The sequence below is a fragment of the Salmo trutta genome, chromosome 17 (genome assembly GCF_901001165.1).
Source record: "Salmo trutta chromosome 17, fSalTru1.1, whole genome shotgun sequence".
In the NCBI taxonomy this organism is placed as follows: Eukaryota; Metazoa; Chordata; class Actinopteri; order Salmoniformes; family Salmonidae; genus Salmo; species Salmo trutta.
This window is the reverse complement of record NC_042973.1, coordinates 22,095,580-22,122,661: the sequence shown is the minus strand read 5'-3', so window position 1 is coordinate 22,122,661 and position 27,082 is coordinate 22,095,580. Positions and strand designations below refer to the sequence as shown.

General features: G+C 41.6%; 1 protein-coding gene across 1 annotated transcript; it reads left to right on the top strand.

The window, feature by feature from the left end:
• The first annotated feature begins 1,641 nt into the window (after positions 1–1,641).
• On the top strand, positions 1,642–26,264 carry LOC115151845 (large neutral amino acids transporter small subunit 1). The gene is made up of 10 exons (XM_029696135.1): positions 1,642–2,629; positions 5,913–6,038; positions 16,335–16,440; positions 17,891–17,935; positions 18,893–19,016; positions 19,231–19,334; positions 19,628–19,724; positions 19,953–20,102; positions 25,076–25,253; positions 25,365–26,264. Exons 1-10 carry the CDS (start codon positions 2,068–2,070, stop codon positions 25,418–25,420), a joined length of 1,548 nt encoding a protein of 515 aa, XP_029551995.1. The 5' UTR covers positions 1,642–2,067; the 3' UTR covers positions 25,421–26,264.
• Positions 26,265–27,082: the final 818 nt, after the last annotated feature.

Sequence of the window (27,082 nt, the reverse complement as noted above, 5' to 3'; positions counted from 1 at the left end):
CCTCCTCACTTCTTTCTTGCAACTCAGTAACACGGCTTGTCATTTTCTTCTTTCTTCTTGTCATTTTCTTCACATTATCCTCATTTATATTAACTTTAATTTCCACCCCTTTCAGCTCATCACATATGTTGGTAATAGCCTCTGTTCTTTGATATCTTTCGTTTGAGGACTGTACAATGGGTACAGCCCTTGATAGGTGTGTCAGTTAAAGGAGTACAAAGTCCTTCAAAAGTAGCTTTTCTGACCTTACTAGAATCCCTCTGACCTTACTAGAATCCCTCTTTGGCATCATCCCTCGCAAAGCTAACGTTAACTAAACAAATAGCAAGCTAAACAAATAGTTTTTTGAATAGTACAGGCAGTAACATAGCTATCTAGCTACTTGGCTAACCAGACTGGCTAGCCAACAGATGCACAGAGAAAGTTTGCTTTTGGGTCTCAACCAGCACTTACATCTTATTGATTTTGGTTCAAAAGTCACATTGTTAAATTCCTTTCATAATGTAAATATGTTTGTGGTTCAATAAATCAATGAAACATGTGGTACTCCATAACTGTCTCAGAGTTCACAGGGATGCTGCTGCTCTCGTCGCCATTTTGTGCGACCTCATCCTAGAGCTTCAACTTTCCGACCTGAAGAACACTGAAATCATGATGTGACTTCGTATTTTTCTGAGTTCCCATTTGTCTTGAAAGCACCATAAAACTCATGGTATCCTTCACCAGCTCATATCTGTGTAAAGCTGGATTCAGTGCTCTCATCTGCATTAACACCAGATATCAATGCAGGTTGGATGTGACAGCAGAGATGAGGTGCACACTGTTGACCACGACCCCTGACTTTGAGAATCTCCGAGGTGACATGCATCAAGCACACCCATCCCATTAGTGGTGGTGAGAAAATATACATTATGTCAGACTAATTTGCAATTGACTGTCATAGCCCCACATTAAAATGATGTTTGAATACTGTTTGAATGTTTTTCAATTGACTGTCATAGCCCCAAATAAAAAAGTTAATATTGGCTCTTAATTATCTTTTTAAATTCCACATGATTGGGGTTGAGCAAATTTTCAGATATCAAAATGTGGTCTTGGGACAAAACAGTTTGGGAACCCCTGCTATAAGCTCAGCAGGTACTTCTATGCACGCAACGGCGCGAGTTCACACAACATTAGGCCTACCGGACTGAGAAGCCAGAAAAATAAAAACATTTACAGATGTTATCGCAGGTGCAGAATTGCTTGTGTTTCTGGCTCAAACAGTACAGTAATAATAGTCTACCTAGCAATACAAAAAATTATATAATCCAAAAAGTTAAAATAAATAAATAGGCTATCATGCACACATGAAGCACTCCAAACCAAAGACAATTAAGAAATGGACTGAAAACTGGTAAATATAATTAAATAAACCGTAGCACAGTTTGTGAGCTATCCAAATAACGTGTCCACTTAAAGAAATACAGCCGTAGGCTAAATGAATGTAATAATATGAACTATGAGAAATTACTGGAAATGGCACGGAATAACGGGATAGTGGATAAACATTAATAAACAAAGGGAAAACAATTCACACCATGGAACAATTAATTCGCACGGATTGGCGGGAGATAGTGAGCGCATTTGTGGAGAAAGAGGCACATACTGTTTCTTCGCCACAATGCCCTTTCTAGTATTACAATTCACTAATGCCTTGAGAGTACCAATAAAACCAGTTCAGCTAGTCTGGCAGTTTGGCCCTGTCTGAGACATCCTTTGAGGCCAAAGCATCACTAGATGGCGCAAAAGCTTGGGTCTCGCATTGAGCAGTATGTGGGGTGGATTTGTGACGCTGTCATGAAAGGAGAAAAGGAAGAGGCTGTCCTAGACAGACCATGAAGCTTTACTAAAATCCTTTATACACAGAGTTCCGTTGACACAGCACAGAGCATGTGTTTCTGTGTCAGCATCGTGTCTTTGCGCTTCAGGAGCGACAGACAGGATCATCAACATTAAATTGGAGAAGAAAAAAAAACAAGGAGAGACAGACACCAAGCAAAATCCGTGTCCCCACAGGAGCTAGCAATGTCAAGTTTAAAGAAAAGATATTCCAATTCGTCAGCCGAACGGGATGTGGAAGACAAGGAGGTTACGGAGAAGATGCTCTCTCCAGTCGGAGGAGAGAATGGAAACTCAAGCCGAATGGGAAGCCCGGATAAGGTACCCGGGGAAGAGAAGGTTGTCCTAGAAAGAACCATTACCCTGGTGAATGGCGTAGCTATAATAGTGGGTACCATCATCGGCTCGGGTATCTTTGTGACCCCGACTGGAGTGGTGAAGGAAGCCGGGTCCGTCGGACTGTCCCTTGTCGTTTGGGCAGTGTGTGGTGTGTTCTCAACCATAGGAGCACTGTGTTATGCTGAGCTGGGCACCACTATTTCAAAATCAGGTGGAGACTATGCTTACATCCTTGAAGTGTATGGTTCCCTGCCGGCTTTCCTGAAACTGTGGATCGAGTTGCTCATCATCCGCCCGTCATCGCAGTACATTGTCGCGTACGTCTTCGCTACCTACCTTCTCAAGCCAATCTTCCCTGACTGCCCTGTACCCGAGAATGGAGCGAAGTTGATCGCCTGTCTTTGCATCTGTAAGTAGCCAATCTGATTAAATGTACTATTCTCTAACTCAGTGCTACTATATCAGGTGGTTGTTACACACGTTGCATCCATGGCGCCACGTCAGGATTTCGTAGTATGCAAATGTATCTTCCAACAGACACTGTTTTATAAAAGTAATTTTAATGAAACGTAATGTTGTAATTTCCTGGACTATGTTGATATATGGTGCCAAAATCTTGAAAACAGGTAGCCTATGCCTACTCACTGCGACACTGTTCTCTTGGCAGAGCGCACTCACCCAAACGGAAACTCTGTAGGCTCGGTCTACTGTCGTTGAATGGAACTGTTGAAAAAATAGCGCGTTATTTCATCATCTTTGGTCGGCAGAGGCCGGGGTTTTGGCAGCATTACCCAGGCGCCATATGATCTGATCACACTCACATGGACATTTTATTTCTCTCCAGATAATAAACAATTAAAATTAAAATAAGGGAAAAAATGTAAATACAATACAAATATAAAACATCATCTACAATAAATTATTGTTTTCCCATAATATGCAAATAACATTAATTCAGTTACACATCTTGCGCACATTATTCTCATGGACCCTTATTGCGCGGGGTATAAACGACAGTAATAATAAAATAAAGGCGTGTGATGTGACTCACTATGTTTAATATCAGTATGATGAAGAGATATATTACGTTTTGACACTATCCTTTATCACTTTGTTGATATCATATGCTCTGGTATACAATTGAACAATCTTGTCTTCTCCAACGAACCAATTTGGACAGCTTATAGGCCTATACATTCAGTAAGAGTTGGTCTATAAATGTTTTTGTGAATCAGGTGGCACTCTGAAGTTCTACACGTAGATGTTGGCTAGTCTAGTCTGTAACAGGCATGGCTGTTGTGTTGTGCTGAACGATGATTCTTTTTCGTTTTTTAAACAACAAATTGACCAAAGTCGGTACAATTATTTGAAATTTGTTCCGTTTTTTTCGGTGAGCTTAATGCACACATGGCACAGTTTCTCTAGAGATAAATCAGATCCAGCCTGAACTGTATGATGTTGTAGTTTCCAACAAGCCAATATTCTACATAGTTTAGCGCATAAAACGCATTTGTAGTCTGTGTTTATTTTCTGCCTGCTACGGAAGAGGCAGAAGAATGCACGATCGTGAGGGGATATAGAGAGCAGCTGTTGCTTCGCGAGGTAAAGTATATCTACCTGAAAATACATGATCTAAGTGATTAATAGTTGGTATTCAGCAGTCATAAAAGCATGCCTTATTTACTTTGGAGTACTACAAAATAGTGATTTTTGTCAATCCGCATATGCAGCAGCTCTATAGGGATGAGATGATGACTTGGAATGAAATAAAAAAAGTCATCAAATAAAACAAATGTAATAATATACACAACTGGAATATTTGATGAAAGTATGTGAATAAATGATGGTTAATAAGTGATAAGCAGTAATGGACAGTCACTACCATCATGGGACTTTTATTGTTTTATTCTGTGTTACAGCATTCAACCTATATAATAGAAACCGAAATAGAAAACCTTATTTTTTTTATAATCGAACCAAAACCGAACAGACCTCAAAAAGCACTAATCGCTCAGCACTACTGTTGTGCAGTGTTGGATAGTAGTTAGCCAGTTGGGATTATGGGTGGATTAGTTTGAGCTCTGCATTAATTAGCCAACAAATCAAAAACATTCTCACATTGTGGAGATTGCTAGTTATCTCAAGCAGACTTTTCTTTCTGCACTCCAATTCCAGTTCTCTGTTACAGACTTTTGCCCCTTTTGGACCCATCTCTCTTGCAGCATACATTTCTCTGTTGGGGGTATGAATCAGTGGAGGCTGCTGAGGGGAGGATGGCTCATAATGAAGGCTGGAATGGAGTAGAGTGGATGGAATGGAGTGAATGGTATCGAACATGAAAACCATGTGGTTGATACCACTCCATTGACTCCATTCCAGCCATTATTATGAGCCGTTCTCCCCTTCGTAGCCTCCACTGGTATGAATGCCTGATTAAGGTGCAGGAATGTGTGTGTGAATGTCATATGGTATAGTGCCTGCGCTAGTCTCTAATCCCTTTTCTGAGCGTGTAATCCCCAACAGTGACCACATGATAGAGACTGAGATAGAGGGGCAGCCAAACCAGGGCACATATATAGATTAGAGATAGGGTTGAAGCCAGGATGTTGTTGGTCTAGACTCTAGAGTTGACATGGTCAGTCAGGATAGCTAAGCTTCTATTATCCACAATACTGTTCCGTGCAGTTTTGCTAATCCATTGAGTTGTGCTAGGCTAGGATGTTTGTCTGACCGACTGTGTTATTGTTCCAGTGATTGATTTGGTGTTTAGTAGTTATTAGGTCGCCGTGCTTTAGTTTAATGTATAGGTCCACAGTAGTGAGGTTTAACACAGTGGCCCCCTGGCTGGCTCTGCCCGGCTTCTTTAGCGGGTTGTGGGTTGAAACCTCAGGTTCAGTCCATGTCATTTGTTTAGGAGGCTGAGACTGAAGCCTTTTTGCCTTGGTAGTCCCTTTACTCTGATCCCAGTGGCAGCAGGTCTGCTCTCTCATTGTCACTCTCAGTGTGAGTGTGTGTTTTTGTGTCTGTGTGTGTGCCATTCCTCCCAATCTATACTGTACTCCCACACAGGCCCTCTTTGTTCTGTTTGGTTGCCCAGGCTGATTTTATTTATGGTTCTTTGAAGTGTTTGTTAGTTAATCTTTTTTAATGGGGAGTCAGAGGGACAGGGGGAGGGCCTTGATTTTATTCCAACTAGAATCTGTTTACTGGGTCTCTGAACTATTCCACCCTCTGTGCCACATGACACACCTCACAGCGGTCCAGCTCACTGATCATTTACATTTTAGTTATTTAGCAGACGCTCTTATACAGAGCGACTTACAGGAGCAATTAGAGTGAAGTGCCTTGCTCAAGGACACATCAACATATTTTTCATCTAGTTGGCTCTGGGGGTTCGAACCAGCAACCTTTCAGTTTACTGGCACAACACTCTTAAACGCTAGGCTACCTGCCACCCGATCACATATATAATGTGGGCTGGGTGCTGGGGTTTCCCAACCCTAGCCTCAGGGTCCCGCTGTGCGTGCTGAGTGGATGCTACGCGAACATTTAGTACCTTCAGCAGGATTTATTGATCTTACTGAGCTTATAAAAGGTGGGAGAATTTTTGTAGTTTTTTTTAGCTCATTCATGTAGACAGTAATAAAAAGGCATAACTCTCACACACTGTCTCTTTCTCTGTCTTTCCCCAGTGCTGTTGACTGCTATAAACTGCTACAGTGTGAAGGCAGCCACGCGGGTCCAGGATGCCTTTGCAGCTGCCAAGCTCTTTGCCTTGGGCCTCATCATCATTATTGGTTTTGTGAAGATTGGCAAAGGTAAGATACAGCCGCACAAAACCACTAACACACTCATCATAATGCACTTTACAGGAGGTGGTACACAGTAAAAACTAAACAGACAAGCCATAAAGTGCCATGCAACAGGAAAAGTGGTCATTTGTAGCTCAGTTGGTAGAGATTGGCGCTTGTAAAGCAAGGGTAGTGGGTCCGATTCCTGCTTCGGATAAAAGTGTCTGCTAAATGGCATATATTGTTATATATATATTTTAAGTCAGGCCCAATAACGATGTGTCAGGTGATCCAGTGCAGGAAGTTGGTGTGGCCTTCATTGCCAATAAGGTGTTTCCCCATAGATGGAGGGTGTCCCCAAGAGAGTGAAGTAACTGTCTTAGCCCAGGGCCCAGATTTTCTAAAGTTATCTATCCGGATTTTGGCTATCGGATAGGATTAAATGTATAGAAATAGAATGTAAAGAACATGAGTCCCCATTCAAGTCAATGATTCATCCGTTCTATTCATTTCATTGTTATGCATTTAATCCTATCCGATAGGTAACTTAAAAAAACTGGGCGCTGGCAAATAGAAGTCTTCTTCCTGTTGACTAGCAGGATCAAGCATTATCATGATTTATTTTATTTCAGTTTCATATGAGCTTATAAGACACTATATCTTGAAGAATCATGTGCACAAAAAAAATAAAATAATTATGAGCAATATCAAATACGCCCTATAATTTCTAGACGCACAAAGGCAGCTTCATATCTCAGCAGCTTAAACATGAGTCAGTCTTTGAGAGCACAGGAAGCTGCTGCAATCACAGAACCAGGAAAAACACCTCATGTTTCACAAAGTAAGAACAGAATGGATAAAAGAAATGGCAAACAAATAATCAATATTATACCCATCCTGTTCCCAACTCAAGGGTCCCAACTGGGATCCTAAGGAAAGTTATTTTCATACGATTAAGATCATTAACTTTAAGTGATATAAGTCAAACAGACATCACCATTCAATCCACTAGTGTTTTGGTCCAATTAAGATGTTCAGCCCAAATGAGAGGCATAAAAAACAACGTTATCATGTTCCAACAGTAAAACACTACTCCATTGTCCTGCGGCAGGAAGGAGAGCTGAGGGCCAGTCAGTACTGATTGAGAGATCAGTGTGGACTGATTCAGTGCCCAGACTGGGCTTATGGGCCACCTTGAAGGAAAACAAACAAGTCTTCCAGTCAGACTAATTTAATGTTATGTAAAAGTAATTATGTTAGAATAAAAGGTACTGTTGAAGTGCAAGGAATTGCACTTTTTAAAACCTTTGTCCTGGAGATGCCTGAGATTTTGTAACCTGATGTTTTACTGTAGCAAGTTAGCAAATGAGAATTCCTTTACAGAAGTGTGTGGTTAGTGCATGGGGGCAAATGAGTGATTCAAGCTTAACTAAACAGCTTACAGAGGTGCCACCCTACTTACCAGAGGCAAGCCCCCCCTCCTTCAGTGTACCAAGACTGCAATGTCTAAGGTGCATACATTTGCAATGCTGCTCAGGGAACCGTTTCTGAGACTGCTAACCTTTCCCAGGTAACCCTGTGCCCTTAGGGTCCAGATACCCTCTGTTGGGTGAATATGTGTAGTCATGGCCTGCTGTGTAACCATGGATGGTCCTGTTCTTTCCTGTTGGCCTCCTTGTTATCACATCTCTTTACCCTCTTCTGGTTGTATGTTTGGATGCATTTGAAGTTGAGCTGGCACATGAAGTTAAGGGTGAAGTGTATGAGAGAGAATTTATTTGCAGGCCAGAGCACTGGGCAAAAACTGGTTTAATCAGCATTGTTTCCATGTCATTTCAACATTGATTTTTCAAGAAATCAATGTGATGACGTTAAATCAACGATGAAAACTCATTGGATTTGTAAAAAGTCATCAACGTAAGGGCATTTTGTGTTTTATTTCACCCAACTTTGAACCTAAATCCAATGGCATGGTGAAATGTTTTGTTGATTTCACATTGAATTCACATTAGTTGACATCTCAACCGAATGTAAATCAAAACTAGATGTTGAACTGACATCCTTGTCCAGTGGGGGAGCTCTTGCTTAAAGCACCAGACTAGATTGAATCAATCGTAACATTGGTGGTGGACTTTTAGCTATTTTTGTCAGACACTATAATGCGGCTAGGTAGATTTAATACTAGCAATAATTCAGAGTTAAATATGGTTTCCCGGCTTTCTATCTTCTGTCTTCAACAGCAGCCCCACTCTCCTCTCCTCCATCTGCATGGTCCTGTCTGACTCTTCCAGTGGTCACAGACAGATGAATGGCAGGCTCTAAGGGGGAAAAATATATTTAAATAAAGAAGCGCTATGGGTGTCTGTAGGGTCAATATGTTAGTGCTGGGTGGGAGTGGAAGTTGGTGAGGGGCTTATGTCAATTTGTAAGTGGCTCTGGGTAAGAGCGTCTGCTAAATGACTTAAATGTAAATGTAATGTCAGATGGGCGTTTTCTCACAATGGATTTGTAAATTCATCTCTTGTAGGCCCCAATGATCATTGGTTACCGTCTGCTTTTCAAAACGTTTTCACAAAAAACAGCAACTTTAAACACTTAATTGTTTCTTGTTCATTCTTACACGGACTGATCTTTCTAATAGAGGCAATTTTTGATGAAGGTTTTACTTGCAATGATCATGGTTGTCTTTACTTGAATGAACTTGTTGTAAGTCCCTCTGTGTCAGAGCATCTGCTAAATTACTTAAGTGTGTCTATATCTGTATTTCTTTGTCTGTCGGAATGTGTGCGTGTGATAGTTATATTGCTCTCTGACAAACTCAGTGTTGTGAAATAGCATGCATCGAATTATCATGGTCCTCCTGCTGCCAGCTCATGGCTGTGGTATGGAGGAGGCTCTTTCAGAGTTGGACTGCTCTGGTCTGGTCTTGTCTTATCTGGGTGGGACGCCACTGGGTTGGAGTGATACATCTAACGACAGAGGTCAAATGAATGCTCCTCTTGTCCTTTTTCTCTTTTCCTGACTGAGAGACATGCTCACTTCAGTGCATTTTAAACCACCTGTTGTCTATACTGGGCAGTCACCTAGGGTAAACGGATTATGTATAAGATTCTGGGTCATTCCTTCATTTGGCAATAGGCTCAAGCAGGTTAATGGCAACAGGATTGTTAAAAACGAATCTGATTAGGCTACTGCAATAGTCCAGTTCCTTTTCAATCAAAAGTGTTTTTGTTTGTCTTTTGGAGCCAGTCAGAAGGCTCTGTAGGGACATTCCTTGTCTGCGTGTCTTTAATGTGTGTTTTTCATGTGTACATCTCTGTCTCAGTACATCTCCCCTTGGCTGCTTATGAAATAGGCAGCCCTGCAATAGTTTTGCCGTCACATTTCTTTCTGCTGGCTCAGTTGAAGGAACGGTAGTCAGTATTGTAACGGGATCTCTTAATGGTTTATTTACAACCTGACCCAGCTGCTCATTGTGCTGCTGTGACCAACTTTAACCCATCCCCAAATACAACACACATACGTCCACTTCCTGGCGGGTAGGAGCGTTGGGCCAGTAACCGAAAGATTGCTGAATCGAATCTCAGAGTTGACAAGGTAAAAATCTGTTGTTCTGCCCCTGAGCAAGGCAGTTAACCCACTGTTCACCAGGCACCGATGACGTGGATGTTGATTAAGGCAGCCCCCCACACCTCTCTGTACAACTGACTAGGTATCAAATCAAAATCAAATTCCCACATAGTCTCCCTGTGGCTAATCATGTAACTGCCACTAGTATCTACCTGTCAAGCCACTCCGACATTGCTCTTCCTAATATTTACATATTTCTTAATTCCATTATTTTACTTTTAGATTTGTGTGTACTGTTGTGAGTTGTTAGATACTACTGCACTGTTGTAGCTAGGAACACAAGTATTTCACTACACCCGCAATAACATCTGCTAAATAAACTCAGTAAAAAAAGAAACGTCCCTTTTCAGGACCCTGTCTTTCAAAGATAATTCGTAAAAATCTAAATAACTTCACAGATCTTCATTGTAAAGGGTTTAAACACTCTTTCCCGTGCTTGTTCAATGAACCATAAACAATTAATGAACATGCACCTCTGGAACGGTCGTTAAGACACTAACAGCTTACAGACGGTAGGCAATTAAGGTCAGTTATGAAAACTTAGGAAACGAAAGAGGCCTTTCTTCTGACTCTGAAAAACACTAAAAGAAAGATGCCCAGGGTCCCTGCTCATCTGTGTGAACGTGCCTTAGGCATGCTGCAAGGAGGCATGAGGACTGCAGATGTGGCCAGGGCAATAAATTGCAATGTCCGTACTGTGAGACGCCTAAGACAGCGCTACAGGGAGACAGGACGGACAGCTGATTGTCCTCGCAGTGGCAGACCACGTGTAACAACAGCTGCACATGATCGGTACATCCGAACCTCACACCTGCGGGACAGGTACAGGATGGCAACAACAACAGCCCGAGTTACACCAGGAACGCACAATCCCTCCATCAGTGCTCAGACTGTCCGCAATAGGCTGAGAGAGGCTGGACTGAGGGCTTGTAGGCCTGTTGTAAGGCAGGTCCTCACGATCACTGGCAACAACATCACCTATGGGCACAAACCCACTGTTGCTGGACCAGACAGGACTGGCAAAAAATGCTCTTCACTGACGAGTCGCGGTTTTGTCTCACCAGGGTTGATGGTCGGATTCGCGTTTATCGTCGAAGGAATGAGCTTTACACCGAGGCGGTGTGCCACAGCATCATTGGACTGAGCTTGTTGTCATTGCAGGCAATCTCAATGCTGTGCGTAACAGGGAAGACATCCTCCTCCCTCACGTGGTAACCTTCCTGCAGGCTCATCCTGACATGACCCTCCAGCATGACAATGCCACAAGGTATCCAACTCCGTGTTCGGCGACCCCTGTGTCGGAACTTATAAGTACTTGGATGTGGCTTACACCTGTGACTGAATAATATCTTCCTGTGGAACCTGAAGATGTACAAGGCTTCTGGGATATCTTCATCAGGTTGTGCTGTTCTGTGCATGATTTCCTGCAAGACAGGAATGTCAGTGTTCTGCCATGTTCAGCGAAGAGCCCGGATCTCAATCCCATTGAGCACATCTGGGACCTGTTGAATCGGAGTGTGAGGGCTAGGGCCATTCCCCCCAGAAATGAATGGGAACTTGCAGGTGCCTTGGTGGAAGGGTGGGGTAACATCTCACACCAAGAACTGGCAAATCTGGTGCAGTCCATGAGGAGGAGATGCAATGCAGTACTTAATGCAGCTGGTGGCCACACCAGATACTGACTGTTACTTTTGATTTTGACCCTCCCTTTGTCCATTATTCAATTTCTGTTATTCACATGTCTGTGGAACTTGTTCAGTTTATGTCTCTGTTGTTGAATCTTGTTATGTTCATAAATATTTACACGTTAAGTTTGCTGAAAATAAACGCAGTTGACAGTGAAGTGACATTTCTTTTTTTGCTGAGTTTATGTGTATGTGACCAATAAAAAGTTGCTGTTATCTATCCACTGATATTGTATTAAGAAGTTTTAAACTACTAGGCCACTTTTATCTTGCCCAAATAATACAGCTGGCTCCAAACTAGGAGAACCTAGTGCTGTGGGCCAAGCCAGTATCTCTCTTGACAAAGAAAACAAAGAAAAGGATTCAAAGGTTAGCCTTATCTTAGTGGGGTTTGTAGATGTACCTTTTCTAGTGATAAAGATGGGGGTTAATAGTGAAAAACCATTTGGCAGTACGTCCAACCAGATTCACAACCGCAGACCACGCGTAACCACACCAGCCCAGGACCACATCCAGCTTCTTCACCTTTGGGATCGTCCGAGACTGCACAACCAAAGAATTTCTGCACAAACTGTCAGAAACCAGGGACCTGATCTGACTGCAGTTCTGCATCGTGAACGACTTCTGTGGGAAAATACTCATCTTCGATGGCTGCTGGCACCCTTGAGAACCGTGCTCTTCACGTATGAATCCCGGTTTCAACTGTACCAGGCAGATGGCGTGTATAGCGTCGTGTGGCGAGCGGTTTGCTGATGTGAACAGAGTTCCCCGTGGTGGGGTTATGGTATGGGCAGGCAGGCAGGCATAAGCTACGGACAACGAACTCAGTTGTGAAGTTTGGTGCCATCCTTGACGATGCCTACTTCCTGCAGTGGAGAGAGGAAAGCCATGGGCATAAGGATTGTACCAAACTTCGCTAACCTGCAACTCGGGACACCTGCATTTCACTATGGAACATGACGAGGGAGGTCTGGACTTCTTGAATGTACACGTCCACAAAACAGATGGGAGACATTGACCACAGTACCCATCACCCTGAGGACCAACCTGTATAGTCTACCACACTCTCTTTCATTTGCACCACCAGCTGAATAGCGTTTTCTTCCTAATTGTCTTCCCCATGCCCTTTATGAACTTGCCCATTCCCTTGTTCTGATTATTCTGCTGAAGGCCATTGAAGGCCGAAAAGTTTATTTTAACTTTGCTTAAATAAAACAATGAATTCTTAATGGTGAGCGAGCGTTGAGCATTTTCCTTTTCAATTATGATTACATTCTTTGGTTGCACCTTGACTCACGCTGGTAAGAAGTGGAGGGCGCGCAACCAATATATTTGTGTCATAGAGTTTCAGTGTACTAGCTGACGTTGCAGAACTTTGGGAAGATCCTTACCATGTTGGGATGTCATGCAGGCTTTAGGCTTAGAGTCGGTCGACCTCTACTTTAATCCCCTACCATCAACAGTAATGGGGAATTCACTGATTCCACAACTCAGGGGGCTACCTGTTTTTTTTTTTTTTTATAAGAAAAACAAGGCAAATGTGAAGTGTATGCCTGAGGGAACACACCAAGGATGGACATTCCAACAGTACCAGCTGGCCCCTGTCTGAAACAACACTCTGGGAATTGTTTGTTCAGAGAATGTCTGGCTCTTTGGGCCAGCTGGCACTGTTGGAATGTCCATCCTTGGTGTGTTCCCTCAGGCATACACTTCACATTTGCCTTGTTTTTCTTATTTAAAAAAAAAAAAAAAACAGGTAGCCTCCTGAGTTGTGGAATCAGTGAATTCCCCATTACTGTTGATGGTAGGGGATTGAAGTAGAGGTCGACCGATACCGATTATTGGAGGACAAAAAAGGCCGATATCGATTAATCGGACGATTTTTATATATATATATATATTTGTAATAATGAGAATTACAACAATACTGAATGAACACTTTTATTTTAACTTAATATAATACGTAAAATCAATTTAGTCTCAAATAAATAATGAAACATGTTCAATTTGGTTTAAATAATGCAAAAACACAGTGTTGGAGAAGAAAGTAAAAGTGCAATATGTGCCATGTAAAAAAAGCTAATGTTTAAGTTCCTGGCTCAGAACATGAGAACATATGAAAGCTGGTGGTTCCTTTTAACATGAGTCTTCAATATTCCCAGTTAAGAAGTTTTAGGTTGTAGTTATTATAGGCATTTTAGGACTATTTCTCTCTATACCATTTGTATTTCATATACCTTTGAATATTGGATGTTCTTATAGGCGCTATAGTATTGCCAGCCTAATCTCGGGAGTTGATAGGCTTGAAGTCATAAACAGCGCTGTGCTTCAAGCATTGCGAAGAGCTGCTGGCAAACGCAGGAAAGTGCTGTTTGAATGAATGCTTACGAGCCTGCTGCTGCCTACCGCCGCTCAGTCAGACTACTCTATCAAATATCAAATCATAGACTTAATTATAATATAATAACACACAGAAATATGAGCCTTTGGTCATTTAATATGGTCAAATCCAGAAACTATCATTTCGAAAACAAAACGTTTATTCTTTCAGTGAAATACGGAACAGTTCTGTATTTTATTGAATGGGTGGTAACCCTAAGTCTAAATATTGCTGTTACATTGCACAACCTTCAATGTTATGTCATAATTATTTAAAATTCTGGCAAATTAATTATGGTCTTTGTTAGGAAGAAATGGTCTTCACACAGTTAGCAATGAGCCAGGCGGCCCAAACTGCTGCATATACACTGACTCTGCTTGCACTGAATACAAGAGAAGTAACACAATTTCCCTAGTTAATATTGCCTGCTAACATGAATTTCTTTTAACTAAATATGCAGGTTTAAAAAAAATATACTTGTGTATTGATTTTAAGAAAGGCATTGATGTTTATGGTTAGGTAAATCGGTGCAATGATTGTGCTTCTTTCGCAAATGCGCTTGTTAAATCATCACCCGTTTGGCGAAGTAGGCTGTGATTCGATGATAAATTAACAGGCACCGCATTGATTATGCAACGCAGGACAAGCTAGTTAAACTAGTAATATCATCAACCATGTGTAGTTTAACTAGTCATTATGTTAAGATTTATTGTTTTTTATAAGATAAGATTAATGCTAGCTAGCAATTTACCTCGGCTCCTTGCTGCACTTGTGTAACAGTTGGTCAGTCTGCCCCGCAGTCTCCTCGTGGATTACAATGTAATCGGCCATAATCGCCATCCAAAAAACGCAGATTACCAATTGTTATGAAAACTTGAAATCAGCCCTAATTAATCAGCCATGCCGATTAATCGGTTAACCTCTAGATTAAAGTTTAACCTCTCTAGGATATGTGGGACGAACGTAACAGCCAGTGGAATCCTGTGGCGCGTTATTCAAATACCTTAGAAATGCTATTACTTAAATTTCTCAAACATATGACTATTTTACACCATTTTAAAGACTCTCGTTAATCTAACCACACTGTCCGATTTCAAAAAGGCTTTACAACGAAAGCAAAACATTAGATTATGTCAGCAGAGTACCGAGCCAGAAATAATCAGACACCCATTTTTCAAGCTAGCATATAATGTCACAAAAAACAAAACCGCAGCTAAATGCAGCACTAACCTTTGATGATCTTCATCAGATGACACCCCTAGGACATTATGTTATACAATACATGCATGTTTTGTTCAATCAAGTTCATATTTATAACAAAAACCAGCTTTTTACATTAGCATGTGACGTTCAGAACTAGCATACCCCCCCCGCAAACTTCCGGTGAATTTACTAAATTACTCACGATAAACGTTCACAAAAAACATAACAATTATTTTAAGAATTATAGATACAGAACTCCTCTATGCACTCGCTATGTCCGATTTTAAAATAGCTTTTCGGTGAAAGCACATTTTGCAATATTCTAAGTAGATAGCCCAGCCATCACGGCTAGCTATTTACACAACCACCAAGTTTAGCCCTCACCAAAGTCAGATTTACTATAAGAAAAATTGTATTACCTTTGCTGTTCTTCGTCAGAATGCACTCCCAGGACTTCTACTTCAATAACAAATGTTGGTTTGGTCCCAAATAATCCATAGTTATATCCAAATAGCGGCGTTTTGTTCGTGCGTTCAATACACTATCCGAAAGGGTAAATAAGGGTTACGCGCCCGACGTGTTTTGTGACAAAAAAATTCTAAATATTCCATTACCGTACTTCGAAGCATGTCAACCGCTGTTTAAAATAAATGTTTATGCCATTTGTCTCGTAAAAAAGCGATAATATTCCGACCGGGAATCTGTGTTTTAGTTCAAAGAGAGAGAAAGTAAAAACATGAGGTCGCCCCGTGCACGCGCCTCAGTCTGATGGTCCTCTGATCGACCACCATCCAAATGCGCTAAAGTTTTTCAGCCAGCGGCTGGAATTACATCATTCAGCTTTTTCCAGGGTTCTGAGAGCCTATGGGAGCCATAGGAAGTGTCACGTTACAGCAAAGATCCTACATTTTCAATAAACAGAGCCAAGAAGCCCAAGGAATGGTCAGAGAGGGTACTTCCTGTTTGGAATCTTCTCAGGTTTTTGCCTGCCATATGAGTTCTGTTATACTCACAGACACCATTCAAACAGTTTTAGAAACTTTAGGGTGTTTTCTATCCAAAGCCAATAATTATATGCATATTCTAGTTTCTGAGCAGTAGTAATAACCAGATTAAATCGGGTACGTTTTTTATCCGGCCGTGTAAATACTGCCCCCTAGCCCTAACAGGTTTTAAACCACGCATGCTCACAGCCTTTTGAACAAGCTCTAAATTATATTAGTGATATTTTGTCTGGGTACATTTGTCTAGCCCTGCACTATTTCAACGGTTTCAAGTTGATCATGGTGCATTTGTTATCTAGTGTTTTATCATTCCAGGACCCTGCTCTGACACAATTCATAGGGATACTGATTCTGTCCACTTTGTCTTCAATGAATCAGTCAACTTTGGATTACCTTTCCAACTCCCTTTCTCTCCTTCCAGGTGACACAGTCAACCTCCTACCAGAAAATTCTTTCAAGAATTCAAATTACGACTTTGGGAACATTGGTCTGGCCCTGTACAGTGGTCTGTTTGCGTATGGGGGCTGGTAAGTACAGAGAACTGGAACTTGACTGACATCCAGGACTATTGAACACTAGGCCAGCATTTTGTCCTCCCTTCTAATCCCATTGTAAACCCCCTCTTAGGAGGACTGACTAATTAAGAACTCTACTAAGTGAATTGAAAAGTCTGTTCAGACTAATCCTCCCCATGCATGGTGTTCACTCCCTCTTTCCCCGTCCCTCTCCCGCTTTCTCCTCACTAGCTAGGCTTCCATCCAATTGGCAACATTTGCATGCAAATATTCAAAAATCTGCATAAATGAAATATGCGAATTTTCTCACAAGTGGTGTGTTTCCACCAAACTTGAATCAATGTGTTTCCATTTGTATTTCCAACTCTACCGATAGTTTTGTCACAAACTGCTGGGTTAAATAGCAAATGTGCCTACTCTGGTCTTGGCACACAGCTCCAGTCTACATGATGAATTCATTTTTATTTAACTAGGCAAGTCAGTTAAGAACAAATTATTAAAATGTGTTTCCATTTGTATTTCCAACTCTACCGATAGTTTTGTCACAAACTGCTGAGTTAAATAGCAAATGTGCCTACTCTGGTCTTGGCACACAGCTCCAGTCTACATGATGAATTTATTTAACTAGGCAAGTCAGTTAAGAACAAATTATTATTTACAATGACAGCCTAGGAACAGCAGGTTAACTGCCTTGTTCAGGGGCAGAACGACAGATTTTTACCTTGTCAGTTTGGGGATTCGATCTAGCAACTTTTCGGTTACTGGCCCAATGCTCTAACCACTAGGCTACCTGCCGCCCGATGATGGATAAGAGCGAGAATGTTTTTATTTACCAAATGGCAGTCAAGCATTGATCATCATGTCACCAGAATAAGACCCTTGATATTTTATTGGAAAGGAGCATCAAGCTCATATCTTGCACTTTCACCACCCTGTAAAGGTCATAACTTGTTTCATCTGCATCCTATTTTAAACTGCATGGTTTCCCAAGTCGTAGTGTGAGGAACACACACCATGTCATCACGTGGTTTCAAGTTGACTTCCAAATGGTGGTGTTTACATCAATATTTGCGCATAAAGGCATTTCCACCGCCATTTCTCGCATAATTAATTTTACAGACACAAAAGATCCCACTATGTCAAATGAACAAATTATCTGACGGCATTTACCAAATTGTACCAAAACTTCCTGTTTCCATCACAGCTGTCATATTTTCTTTAAATATGATGACTTTACTTGCATAAAAACTGTGGATGGAATTTTGGTTACAGTCTCGCTCCATCCTCTCCCGCCTGGTCTTTTTACCACTGTGTGTTATGTTTTGTTAGATGAAAGCTATGGTTTAATATCCTCTCACCCTCAATGAAATCACAGCCTGTCTATGTTACAATAGATTTACACACAGTGTTCTGTTCTGACTGTCTCTCTGTGTATCTAAACCATGTCTTCTTTACCTTGCAGGAATTACTTGAACTTCGTTACAGAAGAAATGATTGAACCTTACAAGTGAGTGTCCAAACTATTCTATGGCTGGGGTCCAAACACTTAAAAGACACACCCTCGTCCACTTATCCTTGCCTTATGCCCTTGGGGGAATCCCCATTGCCATTTTGGAGGGTGGTCCAAATGATCAGCCAAGCAAGGGAAGTTTGCAACGTAAGAACCTCAGCCCTCGTTTTTAGTCGGCTTTGCGAGTGTACAATTATGTTCACTCCGGGGCCTGAAACTCCACATAATTCAAACCACGACGATTGTACATCCGCTAAGAAAAGTCTGCGAAAACTTAAAAACAACAATGGAGAAGTCAACATACAAGTGTAAGTAAAAATGAATGCAAATAAGTTAGACATTTTGCTACTACGTAAAAAGTAAATATGTTTTTGGAAATTGTAGAAATAAAACATTTTCCTTCTTCAGAAGTTCCAGCTAGACAGGCTAATGTTAGTTGCTAATTAATTTGCTAGCTATCATACAGTAGGCGTATATTAATAATTATATATTTAATATAAGTAGACATGCACTCATAATTGACTGTGGCGCATATAAAGCACCCACAAGCTACCGGTGGCTGAAAACCCAGTCATTGCGGGATGATTGTGTGGTCCATTTAAAAATAATTCCTTCCTCCCTCGCCCCTTGCCCTGCAAGTGTATACTCGTCAGACGTCATGTTACGTCATCAGAAGTGTCAACTTAATTTGAGGGCTGAGGGGATAGGGTGTGTCTTATAAGTGTTTGGACCGCGCCCTATGTTCCTTGTAACATACTATTGGTCAAGAATGACTACCTAGCATTTGAAAAGAATTGCTGGTACATGCATGTTTTATGTTAACACGATTCCTGTGTCAGTCCGTTTCAAAGTTAGAATTACTTCAGATTTTCTTCCGACGTAGGTAATCAAAGGAAGTATTATGTCAGAGGTGGCGTGTTAAACTCTATAACCACTCACTGCCCCCTCCCACAGGAACCTGCCTCGTGCCATCATCATCTCCCTGCCCATCGTCACTGTGGTGTACGTACTGACTAACCTGGCCTACTTCACCACTCTGAGTCCAGAAGAGATGCTCAGCTCTGAGGCTGTGGCTGTGGTGAGTTCTCCCCCATACTGAACCAGCCTGTACTAGTCTCTCATGACGGCCTTATGGTGTCGAGATTAGCCTGTACATACTGTACAGAACCGTCTGTCTCCACTTGTACACACTCAATATCAGGTTACGTACATCACTGTGTCTCAGTACACACAGCCCAGTGACTGGTAGACAGACTTTGTTTGCTGATATTGTTTGTGTTTCTGTCCTTCAGGACTTTGGAAACTACCACCTGGGCCCCATGGCTTGGATCATCCCTGTGTTTGTGGGACTGTCCTGTTTCGGCTCTGTTAATGGCTCTCTCTTCACATCATCCAGGTATCTCACAAACACACACACCCTTACACCATTGGAGGCTGGTGGGAGGAGCTATAGGAGGATGGGCTCAGTGTAATGTCTGGAATGGAATTAATGGAACAGTATAAAACGTATAAAGCCATGTTTGACTCCATTCCAGACATTACGATGAGCTCGTCCTCCTATAGCTCCTCCCACCAAACTCCTTTGACTTACACTTATTAATTCACACACAAACTCCAATGCTATGTACAAGTATGCTCTTTTGGTTTGTGTGTATGTATAAATACTATAACCCCAGTTCTCTTTGTCAGGTTGTTCTTTGTGGGCTCAAGAGAAGGCCACCTCCCCAGTCTGCTGTCCATGATCCACCCCGACCTGCTGACCCCTCTGCCGTCACTCATCTTCACAGTACGTAACCTCTCTCTGACCAGGTGCTTTTCAAAACTGCCCCACCATCGAGGGCTCTCATCATTCAATATGCTAAGTAAAACATAATATTGGAACTTGTAGTCAAACATTGAGCCTGAGGATTGAGGCTCAGTATTATGGTCATTATTAGCAATTTTTCATGGCTGTCGACAATAGTCACTGCTGTGTGCTACTTTCACAAACCTCTCTCTCATACTTCCCTCACAGTGCCTCATGACGCTGCTGTACGCCTTCTCCAACGACATCTTCTCTGTCATCAACTTCTTCAGTTTCTTCAACTGGCTCTGTATTGCCATGGCGATAATCGGCATGATGTGGCTGCGCTACAAGAAGCCTGAGCTGGAACGACCAATTAAGGTGAGAATATGTGTAATGTCTCTAACCTGTTTTCAACTGATCAGGCACCAGAGAGAGAGCTCTTTGTTTGCGGCTGACGCATATTCATTTTCAATTTAGTCATGTAAAAACTGTCACACTGGCATTTTCCAGCCCTAATGCCAGGTTCAGCAGTTTACCTGTCTAACATCGGTTCACTTGCGCTGAGGTGGGAGGGGTGGCAATATTTGAAGTATGTCCTTAAAAACACGTGCAAAAGTGACAATTTCATGCAGCGCTAGTGGGAAGTTTTAAGACGCACAAAATGCAGGTCTTAACGGTAACTCAGTTGATAATGGCATGGATGGTGAGAGCGGAACACAGGCCTATCCAGACATGATGCACAGTGCCCATGGAAGAGAGATGTGCATTTTGTACCAGTGAATCTTGTATTTAGAAACATAAACAGTTAGTTTCCTCTCATTTTGTTTAATATGATTAAAAAACAAGAATGCCTACCCTCCCCTTAATCAAGCCTGGTTTAGCAGCATCGCATAGGTGTCTTTTAATCCTGGCCATTAACCAGGTAGCCTATGAATAAAGGGCTTTTAAATGGTCTACTGAGAGTGCTTTGAAATATATATATAAATATATACATTTTTTCCTCGTGTTTTCATTATTCACAATTCAAATACTTGCGTACTTCATTTTTCTTGTTCGAGTAGGCTATCCAACCTCATTTTCAAGCGCGCCACTTGTCTGATTAGCAAAGACACGCCCGTTCCTCCAAACTATTCAATCTTCCTATAATGCCATATCAATTGCAATTAGATTTTTTTTTTATCTGCCTCAAACATAGGCAACGATACAATTGACAGGAGCCTAGTATTTTGTATACAATGAGGGGAAAAAAAGTATTTGATCCCCTGCTGATTTTGTACGTTTGCCCACTGACAAAGAAATTATCAGTCTATCATTTTAATGGTAGGTTTATTTGAACATTTACGCCTTTGTGTGCACAGTGCCATGGAACGAGATAAGCATTTGTGATATCATGCATCTGACCCGATCCTATTTGAAAATATTGTTGTTGGTTTAAAAAATATATATATTTTTTTTAAACTAATTTATTAGGAAGATTCACCATCCATGGGTTTTTGGTGAGTATGTACATGGCTCGAATGCAATGCAATTTCATCTGCTATATCTGGACAAGTGCAAATATGGTAACTTCGTACTGAATCTTTATCCAGCTTCTTTGAAAAATTTGGATCTGGGAAAAATCCTCTAAATTGCCTTATCTTATCTCTAAGTTGCCCCTGTATCCCACGGGGAGCAATTATGGTGCCTGTAACTGTATTTAGACATAGCTTATTTAAAACCGGTTTTACATTTTTAATAGAATTTGAATAGAATTATTCATATCTTATCAATAGCCTAGTGAATTTAATCTGATTATTGACTACATTTTGCATGTCCATGTCTGCAATTTACAGTAGTTCTAGTCCCTATATACACACACAATGCCGTCGGGGGTAAGCCAAATAAAAATTCTTCACATTTTCAAACAGTCCATTTATATTTTCCAACGGGGCTATACATTTGTGTCAGATTTTTTTCTCACCTTAGTAGCCTCATTTCACTGCCAAAAATAAAATGAAACCATCTAGTGTTCAGGGAAATAACACAGTGTCAAATACAAGTAGCCTAGTCGAATAATTAACATCCAATCACATTAACCGTTACTCTCTCACGGGAATTCTACTAATGGTGTGAATGTAGCAAAATGTAGCTGCTGCTCATTCCATTTGCTCGAAAATTGATTAATGGTTAAAAAAAGTAAGGCCCGATCCATAGAGACACATACCAGCTCTACTGGTAGTACTGCTACTACCAGCAGTACGACACCTGCACCTGTCGACGACACAAGTTGTTCTGCTTCCACGAGCAGATCCAATGCTAGCATCAGTAATTCTACATTTGTTGTTAACCCAGCTACCATGGACACTGACAGTTGTGAATCTGATGCAGCCGAAGAGCTACTGCCCCCTTACCCGGGAAAGCACCGAACAGACAGGAACGTTGGACCATCGAAGCGGCTTAAATATGATGAGAAATACATTGATTTGGGGTTCACCTTTCCTCAGCCACAGTGTGTTATATGTGCAAAAGTACTATATCACAACTCGATGAAACCTTCACTCTTGCGCAGACATTTTGAAACAAAACATGGCAATTTCAAAAATAAGCCAGAATTAAGACGACTTTCGAGTAGTAAGACATGTATAAAAGCAACAGATACCATTAATAAAAAGGGTCTAGAAGCGTCTTAAATGGTGAGCTACCGAGTGGCTAGGACAGGCAAGCCCCATGCTATTGTGGAGGACTTAGTTCTTCCTGCTGCCGCGGATATGGCTGGGACAATGCTGGGGGGAAAGGCACAAAAAACTGTACAGAAAATTGTTAAAGCATGCAATGATATGGGCAGCGACCATGTAACACTTTTACAACATACCGAAGTGTGGTGGTTATCAAGGGGCAAAGTATTGACACGTTTTTTTGAATTGAGAGACGAGCTTAAAGTTTTCTTTACTGACCATCATTTTCACTTGTCTGACCTCTTTCATGATGACGAGTTTCTCACACGACTGGCCTATCTGGGTGATGTTTTTTCTCACCTGAATGATCTGAATCTAGGATTACAGGGACTCTCCGCAACTATATTCAATGTGCGGGACAAAATTGAGGCTGTGATTAAGAAGTTGGAGCTCTTCTCTGTCTGCATTAACAAGGACAACACACAGGTCTTTCCATCATTGTATGCTTTTTTGTGTGGAAATTAACTCAAGTTTACAGACAATGTGAAATAGCAAAGCGCCTGTGTGAGTTTGGTGCGCAATTACGCAGGTACTTTCCAGAAATGGATGACACAAAACAAATGGATTCATTATCCCTTTCATGCCCTGCCTCCAGTCCATTTACCGATATCTGAACAAGAGAGCCTCATCGAACTTGCAACAAGCGGTTCTGTGAAAATTGAATTTAATGCCAGATTTCTGGATTGGGCTGCGCTCTGAGTATCCTGCCTTGGCAAATTGTGCTGTTAAGACACTGATGCCCTTTGCAACCACGTAGCTATGTGAGAGTGGATTATCGGCCTTCAATAGCATGAAAACTAAATACAGGCACAGACTGTGTGTGGAAAAAGACTGAGACTCTCTCCAATACAACCCAACATTGCAGAGTTATGTGCATCCTTTCAAGCACACCCTTCTCATTAACTTGTGGTGAGTTATTCACAATTTTTGATGAACGAATAAGGTTTTATATGTAAGATGATTAAATAAAGAGCAAAACTATTGATTATTATGTTATTATTTGTGCCCTGGTCCTATAAGAGCTCTTTGTCACTTCCCACGAGCCGGGTTGTGACACAAACTCACACTCATTCTTATGTTTAATAAATGTATCGTATAGTGTGTGTGGCAGGCTTACAATGATGGCAAAAAACAACATTTGAGAGTGTGCTGACCCTGGTGCTAGAGGGGGTATGCAGCTGCAGGTTGAATGTTTGAAGGGGAACGGGAATATAAAAAGTTTGGGAACCACTGCTCTAGCCTATGTTTAACAATGTATTTCCATATTGAAGCAATTCAATTAGAAAAATGTAGACTGCAAAAATGTTCAACATATTTAGCAAATATGGGGCAGGCTATTTAACGGACTAGGCTATAGCAGAATAATATTCGTAAATACACTACTTGAAGCAACCACATATTTAGCCATGGAGCACGCTCCAATTGGCCAGTGAGGGGCCAAGCGTCGACACACCCACAACTTGTTTATTCATCAAAACCTACAGCGCTACTGCCAACAGTAAGATTTACCATTGCAAAGGAAGGGGGATGCCTAGTCAGTTGGACATCTGAGTTCATTCAACCAAAATGTGTCTTCCGCAAAATGTGTCTTAACCCAACCCCTCCGAATCAGAGCAGTGCCGGGGGCTGCCTTAATCGATGTCCATGTCATCGTCGCCCAATAGAGCGCAGAGAGAGAGAGGGAGGACGATAGAAGAAGAAAGAAAAGAAGGAGCTTGAACTGGTTACTTGGCGGCATAGACCGCAGTGTGTGACCTGCCATTGGCATGAGCTGCTGGCTAGAGAAGGTAGAGCAGCATGTGCACTGACACAGTCGCCCTAGGACTGTTGGACACACAGAGACCCTTTGTGTGACTGTGGGTCCTCTGCCTGCCCCCAAAATGGACCTATAATGGCCTGAACCCATCTGTCTGGTTGACATGGCGATGTGTTAATGAGGGGAGTGGCCGAGAGAGGCAGTGAAGTGAAAGAGGCCAGCGCTGCACAGTTCAGATCTCTATCTATCACAGATAAATCTGTCCTGTGTGTTTGTGTTGGGACTGGGTTTGGGACAGATGACCCTACAGTGGCTCTGTGCCACAATAAAGGAGGGGCTGGAAGGGTTCTTCAACATTGACCATTCAACTCTCTGCCTTTGAATATCTCGCTCTCATATACCCGCTTGCTGGTACTCGTTTAGTTAGTGTGGATCAACATCAGACTGCGTTTGGCAGCCTCTGAAAATGTCAGTTATTGGTCCGATGCTCCACATTCAGCTGGATGTGAGTCAGTGTTCTGATCAGAGTTTGACTATAGTGCATAAACACTCCCCTTCCCTCTCTACTCAGCATTTCACATCTAACCCTCCTCAGAGTTTTAACCTTAAGCATTTACCATAGTAAGACTGATGAAAGAGGTCCATTTGCTATATATTATCTTCTACTTTCAAAATATTGTATTTTAAATATTCCATTTAGTAGATGAAGATGCTTTGCGAATTACTGTCATACAATTTCACAATATTTTCCTATTTTAATTCCCTCAAGATGGGTTTAGTTTGAATCCAGTCATTCTCTGTGTATTTTGTTAACGGAAGTGTCCGTGTGTTTGTCTGTCATGGTTTATTTATTCAGTGTCACATTTAAATATTTCCCCCAGGTGAATATCCTGCTGCCTATCAGTTTTGTCCTGGCTTGTATGTTCCTTATCGTGGTGTCCATCTGGAAAACACCTGTGGAGTGTGCCATTGGCTTTGGCATCATTGCCACTGGAGTGCCAGTCTACTACATTGGCGTTTGGTGGCAAAACAAGCCCAAATGGCTCCTTCAGTTTATCTGTAAGTTTCCGTTATGAATTGCTTCAATGCACTCTCTGGACCTATCTGCATGATTGTAGTCTGTTTCTGATTACACAGTGATTGTGACTTATGGTGTGTTTCTCTCTCCAGTCTCTTCCACGGCGCTTTGCCAGAAGCTGATTGGGGTGGTACCACAGGAATCCTGAAGAGGAGCTAAAGCGACGAAGCCCCTCGACATACAACCCCAGTGACCATTTATCTATCCCTCACCCCTGGAGGCACCTACCCCTGCTCCCAGTCTACACTCTCACTCAGCCCCCATCAATGTTTTTAGGTCTAATCATTCCTTCTGATCTCCTAGTGTTCTAGTGCAGGAGAGCCATGCTGCTAGACTGCTGTGCCCAGCACGGTCCCCCTCCACCCTGCTCATACTGTAGCTGTTGGTATACCTTCAGACAGGTTGTTTCAGTCTTCAAGATTTTGTTGATTTTGTATTTTTGAATGTCTTTGTACCGAACCACAGCTCACAAGTGTTATATTTATGAGGATTATGTTACTTCTGTTTGCAGAGAAATGTCCTCTCATTCAAACTATTCTTTCACTGAAGGTTTGGCATCCTTGTGTTCAGGTAGTTGCAATCTGTGCTTTCAGGCAGTTGTGATAGACATGTGTGGCCTGGCTTGGTGCCAATTCCTTGTAGGCCAAAGCTAGAATTGTTTGTTCAGATTTCTAAGGTAGACTCACTGTTTCACAGTAGTTCTGCCATTACCCAGTTAGTGAGTCAACTGCTTCCCAGAAGGGCATCATGTCTGTTTGTTACCATGGCTTCTATTTCAGCAGCTTACAGGCTGTTGAACGCAGACATTATGTGTTGTAGTTTGGGTGTTTGTTTTTCTGGATGCTTTTGTTTTCAGCTTTTTTGGGGAAAGGTTTAATGTATCTGTAAAGGATAGTGAAATATATATTTGATTACCGTAATTTGTGGACTATTAAGTGCACCTGAATATAAGCCGCACCCACTGAATTTAAAAAATATTATTATTTTGAACATAAATAAGCCGCACATGTCTAAGCCGCAGGTGCCTACCGGTACATTGAAACAAATTAACTTTACACAGGCTTTAACAAAACACGGCTTGTAAAAAAAAAAAAAAATTGCAGTAAGCTTTAGTTGTCTTTTTGCACTGAGTCAATTCCTCACGCTGCTGTTTCCAACGTCTTATCATCGACTCATTAAGACCAAGCTCCCGTGCAGCAGCTCTATTTCCTTTTCCAACAGCCAGATCAATCGCCTTCAACTTGAAAGCTGCATCATATGCATTTCTCCGTGTCTTTGCCATGATGAGGGTGACAAAATGACTACCGTAATCAGAATGATGGGAAGTTTGAGAGCGCTCGATTTAATCTAAACAGTAAACAAAAAAGTTGTTTGAACTTAACCCGTTCAGCAATTTCATTGGTCTAATGAAAGCTTCATGCCGCCACAAAACTGAGCATGTCACAGAATGTGTTTTTTTGTAGAAAAAAAAATTTTAAGCGGGAAAAATCCATATATTAGCCGCATCATTGTTTAAGCCGCGAGGTTCAAAGCCTGGGAAAAAAGTTGCTGTTTATAGTCCGGAATTTACGGTATACTAATGCCTCTGATAAAGCCAAGGCTATTCAGTTCCCTGACTACAAACACACTTGAACTCATCTGACCCCAGAGAAGCTGAAGACTGAGGGTAGACAGGGAAATGGACATGTAACAGTGATTGGAGCTTCAGTGTTATAATTCTTATATGATAGCAACCCTCCCCATCTACGGCAGATCAGACTGGCTCACTGCACCTTGTGCACCATGTTGTAAATCCCCGCTTTGGCCGTTA